Source organism: Labeo rohita, unplaced genomic scaffold, assembly GCF_022985175.1.
Source record: "Labeo rohita strain BAU-BD-2019 unplaced genomic scaffold, IGBB_LRoh.1.0 scaffold_387, whole genome shotgun sequence".
In the NCBI taxonomy this organism is placed as follows: Eukaryota; Metazoa; Chordata; class Actinopteri; order Cypriniformes; family Cyprinidae; genus Labeo; species Labeo rohita.
In genome coordinates, this window is record NW_026129305.1 from 26,197 (window position 1) to 39,587 (window position 13,391).

At 37.1% G+C, this 13,391-nt stretch overlaps 1 protein-coding gene across 1 annotated transcript; it reads right to left on the bottom strand.

Annotated features, from left to right (window-relative positions):
• Window positions 1–6,075: 6,075 nt before the first annotated feature.
• Window positions 6,076–8,332, bottom strand: LOC127160561 (uncharacterized). Its single transcript, XM_051103201.1, has 5 exons — window positions 8,074–8,332; window positions 7,659–7,991; window positions 7,357–7,491; window positions 7,094–7,191; window positions 6,076–6,592 (listed from the first exon to the last, which is right to left on the bottom strand). Exons 1-5 carry the CDS (start codon window positions 8,135–8,137, stop codon window positions 6,509–6,511), a joined length of 714 nt encoding a protein of 237 aa, XP_050959158.1. The 5' UTR covers window positions 8,138–8,332; the 3' UTR covers window positions 6,076–6,508.
• Window positions 8,333–13,391: the final 5,059 nt, after the last annotated feature.

A 13,391-nucleotide genomic window follows, 5' to 3' on the forward strand; every position in this document is an offset into this window, starting at 1 on the left:
GGCGGGCTACGCAAACACCACATTCAACAAAGTAAAATAATCTAACTCGAAGCTTTTCTCAATGAAACAAATATCTAAACATCTAATAACTACAAACATTGACACTGCTCATGAATATTTAAATAAAATTACTTTAAAATGCCAAAATATCACTTACCTGAAGCACTTGTGTGACGGAAAATCCGTGAGGGAATTGCCGCCTTTTGGTCAAATTGACGTGGTCGTCATAGCAACCGAGGTGTGGCCTGCCGGACATCAGCCAAACTTGATGCGTTTTCCAAGTGTAATCCAAATGTTAGCCAGAAGTCGATGTTTACCAGTATCAGCCATAGCTAAACCTTACTTGGTTCTAATGTGTTTGTTGTTATCTGGACCATATACCTCAAAAAGAGCTGTGAACCAAGTAATGATTTCCCGCACATTTTAATCTTATGGCAAAACATATATGGTAACAATCTTTACCCATATCTGTTCAGCCATGCCATATCTAAGCCATATGTGCAAGCTATCGGCCACATTTGGCCCAAAAGCTCTTGCTATCTGGGTATCCTGACTCCTGCAGTTAAATGGGAGGGCAGCTGCTTTTTAGATCAAACATGAGAGTGCGCAACATGGACGCGTTAGTGAATTATGAGATATTTCCGTAAATAAAATGATCCTGCCAAGAATTTTCGTATTATGTCTCTTCCATCTGTATCATGTCAGTGAGTATTTACGCATGCGCAGTATGGCGAATTTAACGTTTTCCTACGTTTCAGTGTGGATGAAAAACTTTTGGAAAACGCTTGAAAACGCTAGTGTGGACGGAGAGCGTTTTAAAACGAAAACTCAGTTTTCAAATGTATCCGGATTAATGTAGACGTAGCCCAAGTAGGATAGAAAAGACAGCTTCACTATACAGGTATTTGCAGCAATTTTTGGTAAACATTACAGCATATTATGCATTGATTTTTACATTGATGACGTTTAAAGTGTAATTTTATTCTGGAGAGTGATGGAGAGGCAACCCTTACAAAAAACAACATTGTTTTAATAAAAAAAAAAAAAAAAAAACATGGTTACTAGTTAAACTGTGGTAACCACAAATTAACCATGGTCTTGCTACACTAACCATAGATTAACCATGGTATTTGTAGAAAAACTATGGTTATACAAATGGTAATCAATGCGCCAAAAAACATGGTTACTACACTTTTACTATAATAAAACCATGGTTAATTTTTGTAAGGGTTAATATGGTTTTCTTGTATTTAACCCTCAGGTATTGCTTAATATGACCATACAGTGTAACTATTTTAAATAAATATTAAAGGTGCAGTGTGTAATATTTAGTATAATTTATTGGCAGAAATGCAATATAACATTAACTATGTTTTCAGAGGTGTGTAAAGACCTTACATAATAAGCCGTTATGATTTTATAACCTTAGAACGAGCAATTTATATCTACATACACTGCGGGTCCCCTTACATGGAAGTCGCCATTTAGTGCCGCCATGTTTCTATAGTAGCCCTAAACGGACAAACTTCTACAGAGCGCGTTTCGTCAGTACGTTGTTCTACTTCTTCGTTGGTGTTTTAAGAGGCCGCTCGTGTCTTCACCACGTTGAAATGTTGAAACGAAAATCTAACTAAAGTCAGCGAATAAACCTGAGACAATGATCAATGAGTAACAATAATAATCGCAATAACATATTGGTTTACTGAATAATGAAGTAAATATAATTATTTCGCTTACCTTTGTACAGAAACCTCATGGCTTGATTGGCTACTGTCAGGTGTAACAGACAAGGACATTTTGTCCTATGTCAGCTTCCGTAGCTTCTGCATGCGTTTCGAAAGGGCGGGGTGAGCGGGGGACTTAGCCGTTGGTTGAAATTCGAATCCTCACCGCTAGATGCCGCTAAATTACACCTTTAAATAAATGTTCTATATTTTAGTTCAGTAATATTTAATATTTTAAGGAGATCATTTAGTACTAAATACTATTTATCCAATAATTATGGTCCATTAATGGCTTAATACTTATATTAAAAAAAAAAAAAAAAAAATCCAATGCAAAGAGGCAAATTAGTCATTTTGTGGTCGGAAAAAAAAAAAAATTGTAATGCCATGGTTTACCCACTAGGTACTTGTATGGCTCTTTACAAAATGTATCTAGAATATTGCAGGTCATACCTGCTTACTTGACCACTGAACTTTGCATGGTTCAGTGGTCCCCCCACTCCAAAAAAAAAAAACAAAAAAAAACAAAACAACTCACTCCAAGCTGAACTTAAAAGTTGGCAACCCTGGTTTATGTTGGCTAATGTACAAACGCTTAAACGTAACTTAAAAAAAACAACAACAACAACAACAAAAAAAAAACAATGTTGCTTGATATGACATAAAACCTGAGTGAAAATATGCACATTCAAATGCTGAATGCCTACTCTAATCTAAATTTAATTTTCAAGTTTTATTTAACTTACCTCAGTGCAGAGCTCAGATCCCATCCACAGCGAAAGACAGAGAGGGCAGAGACTAGTGTGTGCGGGATGCGATAGAATAAAATGATTTGCGGGACTCCCGCAAAATAGAACTGTCTAAACATAAAATATCTAAAACAAATTAATTGCTATTCATGTATTGCACAAAAGCAACAAGAACAACTATATAAAACAAAAACGATTAACAGGCGTAAGCATAGGCAGAGTTTCTATTTATAACATGTGTCTGCAGCGTTGAACAATGTTGATTTCTGAAATGCAATGAACAATCAGAGAATCCACTCACCGCTCGAAATGCCGTGCATTCTGCAACCATGCACGCAGCAGCCTATTGTTTTTAGTTAACGCTTTCACGCGTACGATCACACCAGTGTGATCATTCTTGGCTGGTCCCTGAAGCGTACGATCACATCGGTGTGATTCGAACGTTCAGCGCGTCACGTGATCAACTGCTGAATTCAAATCTAGAGCTGTGTCCGAAATCGCTCACTCGTTCACTCATTCACTAATCCCTATATAGTGAATGGCCGTTGAGTGGACTATATCAGAAGGAGTGAACGAAATGAAGTGAACGAATTCGGACGGTGACGCATATCGTTACACTTGGCATGAGATTTGGAGCTGTTCCGAAAAACATCTTTTTCACATGTACTTTTATATTACATGTACCTTATTTTAGAAAATAATATTAATAGCAATAACACTTTAAATGACTTTATACTGTAATTATACATACCACCGCATCAGCTTTATGGTTTTATTAATAGTATTAATTTGTTTTGTAATATTATGTGTTCATAATCATTAAATACTAATAAAATGCTGTCAACAAAAATAAACATACATTAATTACATGTTAATAATTTTATGTATTTATTGTTTGTAGTATCTTGAAACTCTCACGAGCTGCGTAACATTCCAATGATCGTAGAGCGCCCTCAAGCGACCGTTAATATTACATCAGAATGAATACGCTACCAACCAACATTTTTAAATATCCACCAAATTATCATCATTTTTTGTAAATTAACAAAGATGCCAGCTCATTAAATTAGTAAAATATTAAACTGAGTTAATGCCTATTTAATATATTTTGATATGAATAATTCATGAAATAAACAATAAAGCAGAAATAATAAAGATGTAAACAGCATCTCTCATTCAAAATTGTTCGCTTCCGCTCTCTCTTCCAGCTCGTCGGTTCTCCACATTGGATTGTGGGATATAGTGCTTCAGCGAGTGTACATCGGTTGTACAGTCGAAATCAGAATGCACTGTGGGTAAAAAGTAGTGAACGAATGTAGGGAATGAAGTCGTTCATCCATTCTCGGACATCACTACAAAATGGCTGACACCCGATATAGTACACTATATAGTGGATAGGGAGCGTTTTCGGACACAGCTTAGGGCTGTTCCATTCCGAATATTTTGGAATCGAGTCCGATTCCGATTCCTGGTTCTGGAATCGATGGGATTCGATACCAAGAATCGATTCCTCACTGTTGTTTTCGATTCTTCTTCGATTCTTGTTTTTTTTTTTAGATTGGAGGAACCTAATTTCGCCATCACTGTAGGATATAAAAGTCTTATAAAGTAACCTTTTCGTAATATGAAGCTTTGTTTTTATAAATTATGATACATTTCTGTATTTAAATTATTTTTATCTGCGTTGCCCATGAAATTAGTCATAGCCCACAGCAGTGTACATGCGTTTATTGCATTAATGAAACAAGACGTGTACGGTTCAGCTGAATGATGTTACTTCAACCGTATGCGTTGCACAAAATTAACAAACTGTACACTGAAACAAAATAACCAGAACATTAACAACAACATTGCTATAAGAGCTTGTGGTTTATCTGTCAGTCAGACGCTCACTCTCCGCCACTTATCTTTGCTCTCGGTGCTTTCAAAATGATCACAGGCTGATAGAAAGGTTAAAAATAGCATTTTATTTAAGATGGATTTATTTAAGACCCTCGATCACGTCATGATCTATTCTTTTGTGCAGCGCTCATGTGGACAACATAAGCCAGTTCCACCGTAAAATAACCTCTGAATCATTTTTGAACTGGTTCATTAAAACGATCTATCCAAAAGAACCTTTTTGTGGAAACGAATCAGACTTCTAATCACTATTAGCGAGCAAAGCTGCATCTTCAAACTCAGATATGCTCAGTACCGACTCCTTTCATTCAGTTTATTTTCGTGAATCGACGTTCAGCGACGTTTGATGACAGCAGCCAAGATATGCAGCCTTCGTATGATGCAGCCGTTCGTTTGAGAGGCGCCCATATAAGCTTTGTTTGAACTGAAAACGGCTCTGAATGGGGAGTCGATTCCCCCGACGGAATCGATTCCAACCTTTGGAATCGACTCTCGATTCCCAACGCCTCGGAATCGATTCCCAGGCCTATTCAAATCTGCTCTGGCGCTTTGGCTGGCGCTGAGCCAGATCGGACGCGCTAAGCACTTGTCATATTATCGCAACTATTCCGTGTTTTCATCCATATAATGCTAATTTTAGGTTCCAGACATTTAAATACACATAAATCCTAGTAAAATTTATAGTTGGCGAAATACACGCCGATGTCTATGGAAGCGGCAATAATAATCCTTACAAATATAATCTGACGACATGTTTTATTGATATCATATACACATTGTGTCGGTAACTATAAAGTTTACTTTGCTCTTCTCCAAGCTCACCAGAGACTTACTTTAAATGTTTTGAGGATGAATTTGCGTTTTGTAAATCCCACAGCTCGGATTCAGCACGAACTAACATGGCGGCGCCCATGTTATTTCATGTAAATTTTGTGGATGTACAGAAAAAAAGTAATGTAATGAGTAATGTAACTAATTACTTTTGAAATAAAGTAATCAGAACAGTAATTTGATTACTTTTCAAAGGAGTAATCAGTAATTTAATTACATTTTCAGAGTAACTTGCCCAACACTGTTCAATACTAATATCGGAGCCTTGAGTACCTGCTGATGCTTTTGCTGTTGTTGACACATTTTCACGGCAGTCATCTACTCAAGTCAAGTGACTTTATAGTATTGCATAAACTGCTTTAGCCAGTTACTTCTAGGCAAACTGAAATAGAAACCTCATCAATTTCTTTAATATCTTAGGAAACATATTAAAATTAATTCTGTGTGCTGAAAAAATGCCCTTGAATGTGTCATTTTCTTTTTATGTGGATAATTGGCTGTAACTCTTAAACAAAATAAGATATTCTCATCAAACTTGAAAAGGTGAATCCCCTCCACAACTTTGTCATATCAGTTCCAGCAGCATTTTTGTCGTTAGTGTGCTTTGGCCTTTAACCACTACTAACCTCTACATTTTATATTGTATTTGCTGTTACGTTTGTTTTGTTAGCTTGTTTCATCTCTGTATCAAGGGGAATGTTAGATTTACAATTGCAACTTAGAAGCAATCCCAAATGTAGTTCTCTTTCACAGCTTTTTGCGTTTGAATGCTCATATAAACACAGAATTAAGGCCATTGTATAATTGGCTGGCAGCTGTATTAAGCCAACCAATATGAATGAGTTGCCTTTCCGACATTTGCATTATTGTCAACATGTTCACATTCATATTGGCATTCATACTGTGAAAAGTTAGTGTTAAATCAGGTTGCAGGAGAGGAGAGGGGTTGGAAGATAATTTATTGGATTTTTTTCATTGAACTGAATGTTTGTAAAAGAAACATTTAAATAAAAAGCAAAATCAAATTGAAAATTTTTTCAAAATCAAATTGAAAAATTAGTTTCAAATTTGATTCAAATTTGCCTTTCTCTTCAATGTATCTCTTAAATATTAAATATGTAGATATATTCACTTATGTTTTTTTACTATCTTAAACATTTTAAAATAATATATCACTGAAGTCATTGAAAGTATGAAATTCTACAAACTGAATTACATAAATGTTAAACTTTAATACACATTTGTAATATCCAAAGTATATTTAACAAACATAGTACATTTTAAACTACTTATTCACGGTTTTCATTGGCTGTAAAAGAGAATAGTGGTCTGGTCCTGGCAAGGCCTGCTTTCTCTGGGGCAGATGGGATAATCAATTTCAGCGTACTGAAAGATTAAAATATTAGCAATGAATGCCCATATTTGTAAGACAAACTGTACGTCAACCGATCATTGTTAGAAAATAAGTCTTTGATATAAAATACTCTTATATAGTGCTGAAGGGGTTTGTTTTGCAATAATCGCAATCATAATAATCACTATTTTGCAGTAGTCACTGCACTGCTTTTTAGCAAATTAATCAATAAATCAACATGAAATAACATCAGAAATCTGACAAATTGCTTATGATTATCTGAGTAGGACAGCGCAGACTTATATAAGATATATAAAACTAGTGCAGATCCATAACAATCGAAAATACATTCAGCAGTCATTATACTGTATATTAGTATTTGGGTACACAATGTCACAACTGACCAAACAGACAACATACTATGTGTTAATAATATGTTATTATAGTTTAAATAATGCATCATCAATATACTATTTAAAAAAGCTACATACTTTTTAAAATTAAGCTAATGTTAATTACATAATTGTTCTTACCTGTGTATCTTCTGAGTGCTGTGCTGCCGTGGTGGTTTGAGGGTTGTTTGAAATATTTTTACATTTTCTAGTTGCATGAAGGTAGCGAATCACCAAACCTGAAACAGCATTAAATGAAACATCTCTGGATCACAAGAACCTTTGGTAGTAAGACTACATATGATATTGCATATGATGTTACATTTGTGTGGATTTAGTGTTTGTGTCCTTTTATAGTAAGTTCAAAGAGACAGGAGATGAGGGGGGGAAGAGAAAAAACAAACCTATTAAAGTGATGGTCAAAAGCACGTTGAGCAGGGCAGATGAGATGATGATGATCATCAGATTTCTCCACGATTTATTATATTGTGAAGCATCATGTGGCTTAAATTCTGCAGTCTGATTCCTTTGGACAGACTCTGTAAAATGGGAAGATTTTAGATATCAGTCTTTATTCAATTACAATCTTTAACAAAACTAATCAAATTATTAGTTATTAATGTAATTATCTTTAACACAGTATATATTTTCATATAGAGCACAAATCTTATGTATTTAAAATATCCAATGTAAGACAATAACTCACCGCTGATGTAGATTTTGGTTCCGTTGCTGAATTTTAGTGGTTCACTAGTTTTGACACAATAATAAACTCCTAATTCATCAGTGCTGATATTTCTGATGAACAGACGACTGTTAGTTTTAACTGAGTATTTGTGTTTGGAGATGCTGTTTTCATATTTAGCTCCTTCAGATATCCTGTCAAAAGTGCGTAAGATCAACACTGGAGGATCCGGTGATTTGTGTTTGTACCAGTAAACCTCCTTGATATCAAGATCACAGGTTATATTCACATCAGCTCCTAAAGTTACTGCTATGTTTGTTAGACTCTCTGTGGCTTGAAACCACATCAACAGATCTATGAAAAATAAAACATATTTACTAAGACATGAAATTAAAGAAAACTTTGTTAATTACTCAATTTAATATGATAAACTCACAGATATGAAACTGTATGATCTTCATTGTCTGATCCAAATGAATATCTTCTATACTGTAAATCATTCAAGCATCTCTCACTGTGAGCGGAAACACCACTGAGCTTTAGATGAAACTTAAACCACACACACAAGAGGGGGAAGTCAGAGATGAACACATGCTCACACAGCACTTTTTATTTATTAATCCCTTTTTCCAGTAATATTGACATCATATGGTGACAGGCTAGAGCCATTATACATGTATGAATTCATACATACTATTTGGATTTTTTTCCCTCAAACACTTGGGTTGCTATGTTGTTACTTAAAAAAAAAAAAAAAAAAAAAAAAAACGTGTGAGGGTGAAACATAAATATGCAGAATATGCCACCGCTATGTTTACATTACATTACACTGTTGTTTTGCTTTTTTAATAGAAATTAGAAAAATAAATAAATAAATGAATTAGTTGAATAATGGTCGCTTCGATTCGGACAGCGCCTGCTCTGCTCATCCAGCATGAGCTGCAGAGTCACACACAGTGCAGCAGGAATTAGTTGACTAATCATGGGTCAAGAGTAAGGCAAGATGACTGACAAGACCAGGACGGAGGATTCGTTACGCTACAGAGCCTGACAGATGTCTTATCTTGAATGCACACTCAGCACCGCCACTCCCTATATGCACAAATTACAAATTAAACTAAGAGTGCTTTCAATATCCTGCATTCTAATTCAATATATCTTAATATCAAGGCTACCTTTTAGGCTGGGCTATGTAGTTGTAACCATCTCTGTATCATTATTAAAGGGGTCATCGGATGCTAAGTTCACTTTTACATGTTGTTTGAACATTACTAGTGTGTTGGCAGTGTATGTACAAATCTACCCTATAATGATAAAAATCCATGCAGTGGTTTTTAATTAATCCATAAAAATGATATGCCCTTTTTTAAATCGAGCCATTCTCAGATGCCTATCGTTGTTGCATCACACCCACAGAGGCCGCTCCCACAATAGTTGATTGAAACTAGCCTCTTACCTCCAATCAGTTATAACAGTCCAACCTCCATATTTTGATGCCGGAGCAGGGATGTAAGTTAGACAAGAATTGAGCGACTGAGGTGTTGTGTTGACATCTGAGCCACTGAAGATGCAGTGGATTACGTTTTTTTTGTGAAGGGAATGAGCCTTCCGATCTACATATATCTGTCTATGTTCGCACAAATCATTCATGATCCAGCAGAAATGAGTATAAGGGTTTTTTTATGAATCTTTGTGATCACTTTTCCAAATAATGTGCTAGTTAGCAAGTTTACCAGCTAAACACGGCTAAAGTAAACAGGCTCGTCAATCCACAGCTCCAAGAGAGGAGCGGGGTGAGGAGAGCTCATTTGCATTTAAAGCAGCCTCGACCAGAATGGGATGATTTTTGCAGAGCTGATTTTGGCAAGGTAAAAAGGGTGTTGTTTTACACTACCCTTGAGAATTTTTAACCAAAGTATATTATAGACTTTTCATTAAGACCCTAAAGAATCATATCAACTTGTGGAAAATGGGCATCCTATGACCTCTTTAAAGAAAAACAAGGTCTCTGTTTGCACTTTGAATATATAGAGAGAGTACATCTAGGTTACGTCTGTAACCCTCGTTCCCTGAAGGAGGGAACGGAGATGTTACGTCAATACTGATGTATTTGGGGTCTCACTTGGGAGCCCAATCACTTCTGAGCTTAAGAAAACAGGCCAATGAACATTGGCGAGTGGAATTTGCATACCACAACCTACAGGGGGTGAAGGAGACCCCCTGTCGGAGCACAATCCCGGACTTCTCCATCCTCCATCCAAGCAAGCCGACACCGAGCCATCCTCCTGCAAATTACCTGAAGTTGCACAACGCACAGGCTGAGGAAACGGCTCCGCATAGACCTAGAAGGGCGACAGAGAGATCCTCAAGATGGGATGAGGTGCGGCCTAGGAGGACTTATCCTCCTGCACCCTTCAGGGACCTGACGGTCAGGTGATGCTTCCCTAGGGATGACCATGCCCAGCATCTTTTTTTTTTTTTTTTTTTTATACTATGATAGCTATAACGAACACATTCTAAGTGCAGGGAACATCCTTCGCTCCGACTTCAGCACAACTCTGACCGAGCGCCTCAGGGGGTCCTTTCGGTGAGAGGAAAACCATAAAATGAAAAACTTCACCTCAGAGCATAGGCCAGCCTCATCGAGGGGGCTCTAGCCTGAGTGATAATGTTTACCACAGCCTATTGAAAAGGCCACATGGTCTACTGCATCCCATCCAGAAGCCAGACGTGCAGGTTCCATAGATCGGGATGTGGGTGCCAGATTGTGTCAAACTAGGAAGGGTTGTCACAAGGAGCATAAGTGTCAGCATACCAGGTCAGGGTGGGTCAGTAAGACGCAAGGAGGCTCACTGGGGAAGGCGTACTTGAGGAGACCCCGGGTCCAGCTGTGTGCCAGGTCATCCCTGCTGTTTTCACTCAGACCGGAAGAAGCTGGCAGAGGGAGGACTCAGAGGAAGCAAAACAGGTTTACCTGAGCTTCGACGAGTCGACTCCAGATGAACTGGACCACCTGTGGTTGGAGTTGCCATTCTCGGGAAGAGCGCAACTCAACTCTCTTAACAAAGTGAATGGCGCGCAGCAATTGAGCTATGTTAGACTCCAGAGGAGAAGATGGCAGGCAAGTTGCAGCATGCGACGGGAGCGCAGACCACCTTGGTGGTATTTGTACGCTACCATGGCTATGGTGTCCTCATGAACTAGCGTGTGCTTGTCTCACAGCATTGGTAGGAACCGGCGGAGGACAAGGCACTGCTAGCAATTCTAGGCGAATATTGTCGCTGCAGTCGAGGTCCTGTTCAGGAGCCTGAGCTGAGCGGTCAAACTGCAGCTACAGCTGCACTGTGAAGAAGTGATGAGTAAGCACCTCTATTTTTAAGAGTGAAAACCAGCAAAGGACCAGCATAAACCAGCTAAAACCAGCATACCAGCACCAAAACCTACCTAACCAGCATATGTTGTTTTTTTTGTTTTTTTTTCAACAGGGGTGTGGTGTGCTAGATAATATTAATGATCTTGTCTGTGATGAAATGTTCCTGTTCTGAATGGAGATCTTGCTTTTACAGCTCTTCTTTCAAATAGCAGTGAGTTGCGTGTAAACCACAGGGTAATGAGGTTTCTCAGAGCTGAAGCAGCTTCTCAACAAGTTTCAAGAAACACCATGCAATGAATAATCCTTAATCTTGAACCATACAATACATCCGGTAGCAGTTACGAAGATAAAATTCCTTCCTAGAATAGTTTTTTTTCACAATTCACCTGATTTCATTACAATTGTCTGCTTATGTATTATAAAGATTTCATGTACAGCTGGAAATCACAGGAGCAGCTTTCAATGTATGTACTAAAGAGTTTTTTGACTTTCTTATTAACAGGTTTAAATTTTTTTGTGTGCATGTTAAAAGTCCAACTTCTGCACAGCTCTTCGTTGTGGTTAACAAACAGCATGAGTTTTTGCAAATGAACTCCTCCACAGTTTGGTCAGTGTGTTTATCTGCTGTCACAAACAAAGGTAGTTCACTTTTATGCATATGAAAGCAAATCGCAAAAATAGACATTCAGTCTTTTTAACAGCAAGCACTGTGAAGGTCCTAGATCACATGCAACTTAAAAACGTTTTGTCTGCTGAAAGTTTTTTGTGAAGATGTTTGCTGAATTTGTTTCGCCATTGAACACTTTTATCCTTCATAGCTTTCATATAGTTTTCATTAATTTCCTGTCAGAAATTAAATATGCTCTATACTGTATGTGGGTGTGCTCACCCCTATGGGGTAGGTTTTTGTTTTTGGATTTCAATAAAGCCTGTCTAACTTTGCATTTGAGTCTTTGCCTCTGCCCACAGCAACACCTGACATCACAAACACCTGCATGCATCAAGTGGTTTAAACTTTAACCAAGTGAACATAACAGGAAAAAACGTTAAACAAATGTACTTAAAATATATAGAGTTTCACCCTTCCTTGTTCCATTGTTTGAACAAAATAACCAAAACTACACAAAGTAAAACAAATACAATCCAGGGTAATTTAAATATACATACTCAAAAAGGTTTGTGTCGATCACAGTTTGTTTCGTAATAAGAAATTTAAACATAAATATCGAGTGCAAAGTAAACCTCATCTGTTCATAAATAATGTCACTATTGATGATTTAGGACTTTATTACTGTGCGACCACAGACGCACCTCCAAAATACAGCAATGGCACAAGACTACACATCACTGGTGAGTAACAATTCAGTGATGTTTTACGTTACATTTTTTCAGATGAAAAAAACAAACATGTTAAACCCTTCAAAGTACTGAACATATAATATCCTACAGAATATACTGCAGAAATCCAGAATCATACAGAGACAAATCTCACACAATGTCAGACTTTTACCCTCATATCTGCTCTGTTGAATGGTCTTCTGATCATTGTGATCATAGATGAGTTACTCGATAGAATTGCAGTTGTTGCTTCTTCAAATGGAAAGACTTCAATCTGAATTCTCTGTCACTTTAAAGGAGTATTGAAGAAGTTTATTCTTGGAAGCAAGAGATCCAGAGACAGCTCGAAAACATTTCAAACTACAAATCTACAGCAGCCTCAAGTTATGGATGTTGAACAACTCCAAGACTTAAGCCTAGTGCAGGTAAACCAAGAGAAAGCATAATTAATAAAACAATATGCCATTCCAGTCAGCCTCTTTCTTCTGCAGAACACAAAAGATGATATTTTGGAAGAACGTTTCAGTTACTTTTGACCATACGATGAAAGCCAATTCAGAGGGTCCAAAAACAACATTGGAACCCATTGACGTTTAACAGCAAATATATAACCAAAAGACAATTTAAAGAAGGTTTATTTAAACAGCAATGCATGACATATTGGTTTCCTGTTGTTTTTCAGTTTGCTGTGGTGGACCCTCCTACATCATGTCAAAGGTTTCAGTCCAGCCAAGCTAATAGCATTTCCGCACTTCTACAGCTGCTGAAATCACCAACGCTTAACCACAGTTGACCTTAGTCACATTTATCATTGTATTTGTTAATATATATATATATATATATATATATATATATATAAGTATTAAGTATTTTATAGCTATTTAGACTTGTTGAGCTTGCGAAATGAACAATTACAGGTACTTGCCAGAAATGACTGCTGCTATTATTGTGCATTTAATACATACAGATTTGATTTCTGCTTGATTAAAATATTGGCTTTCAGTTTTATGTACAGCTGGGCTGAAATCCATACAATACAATCC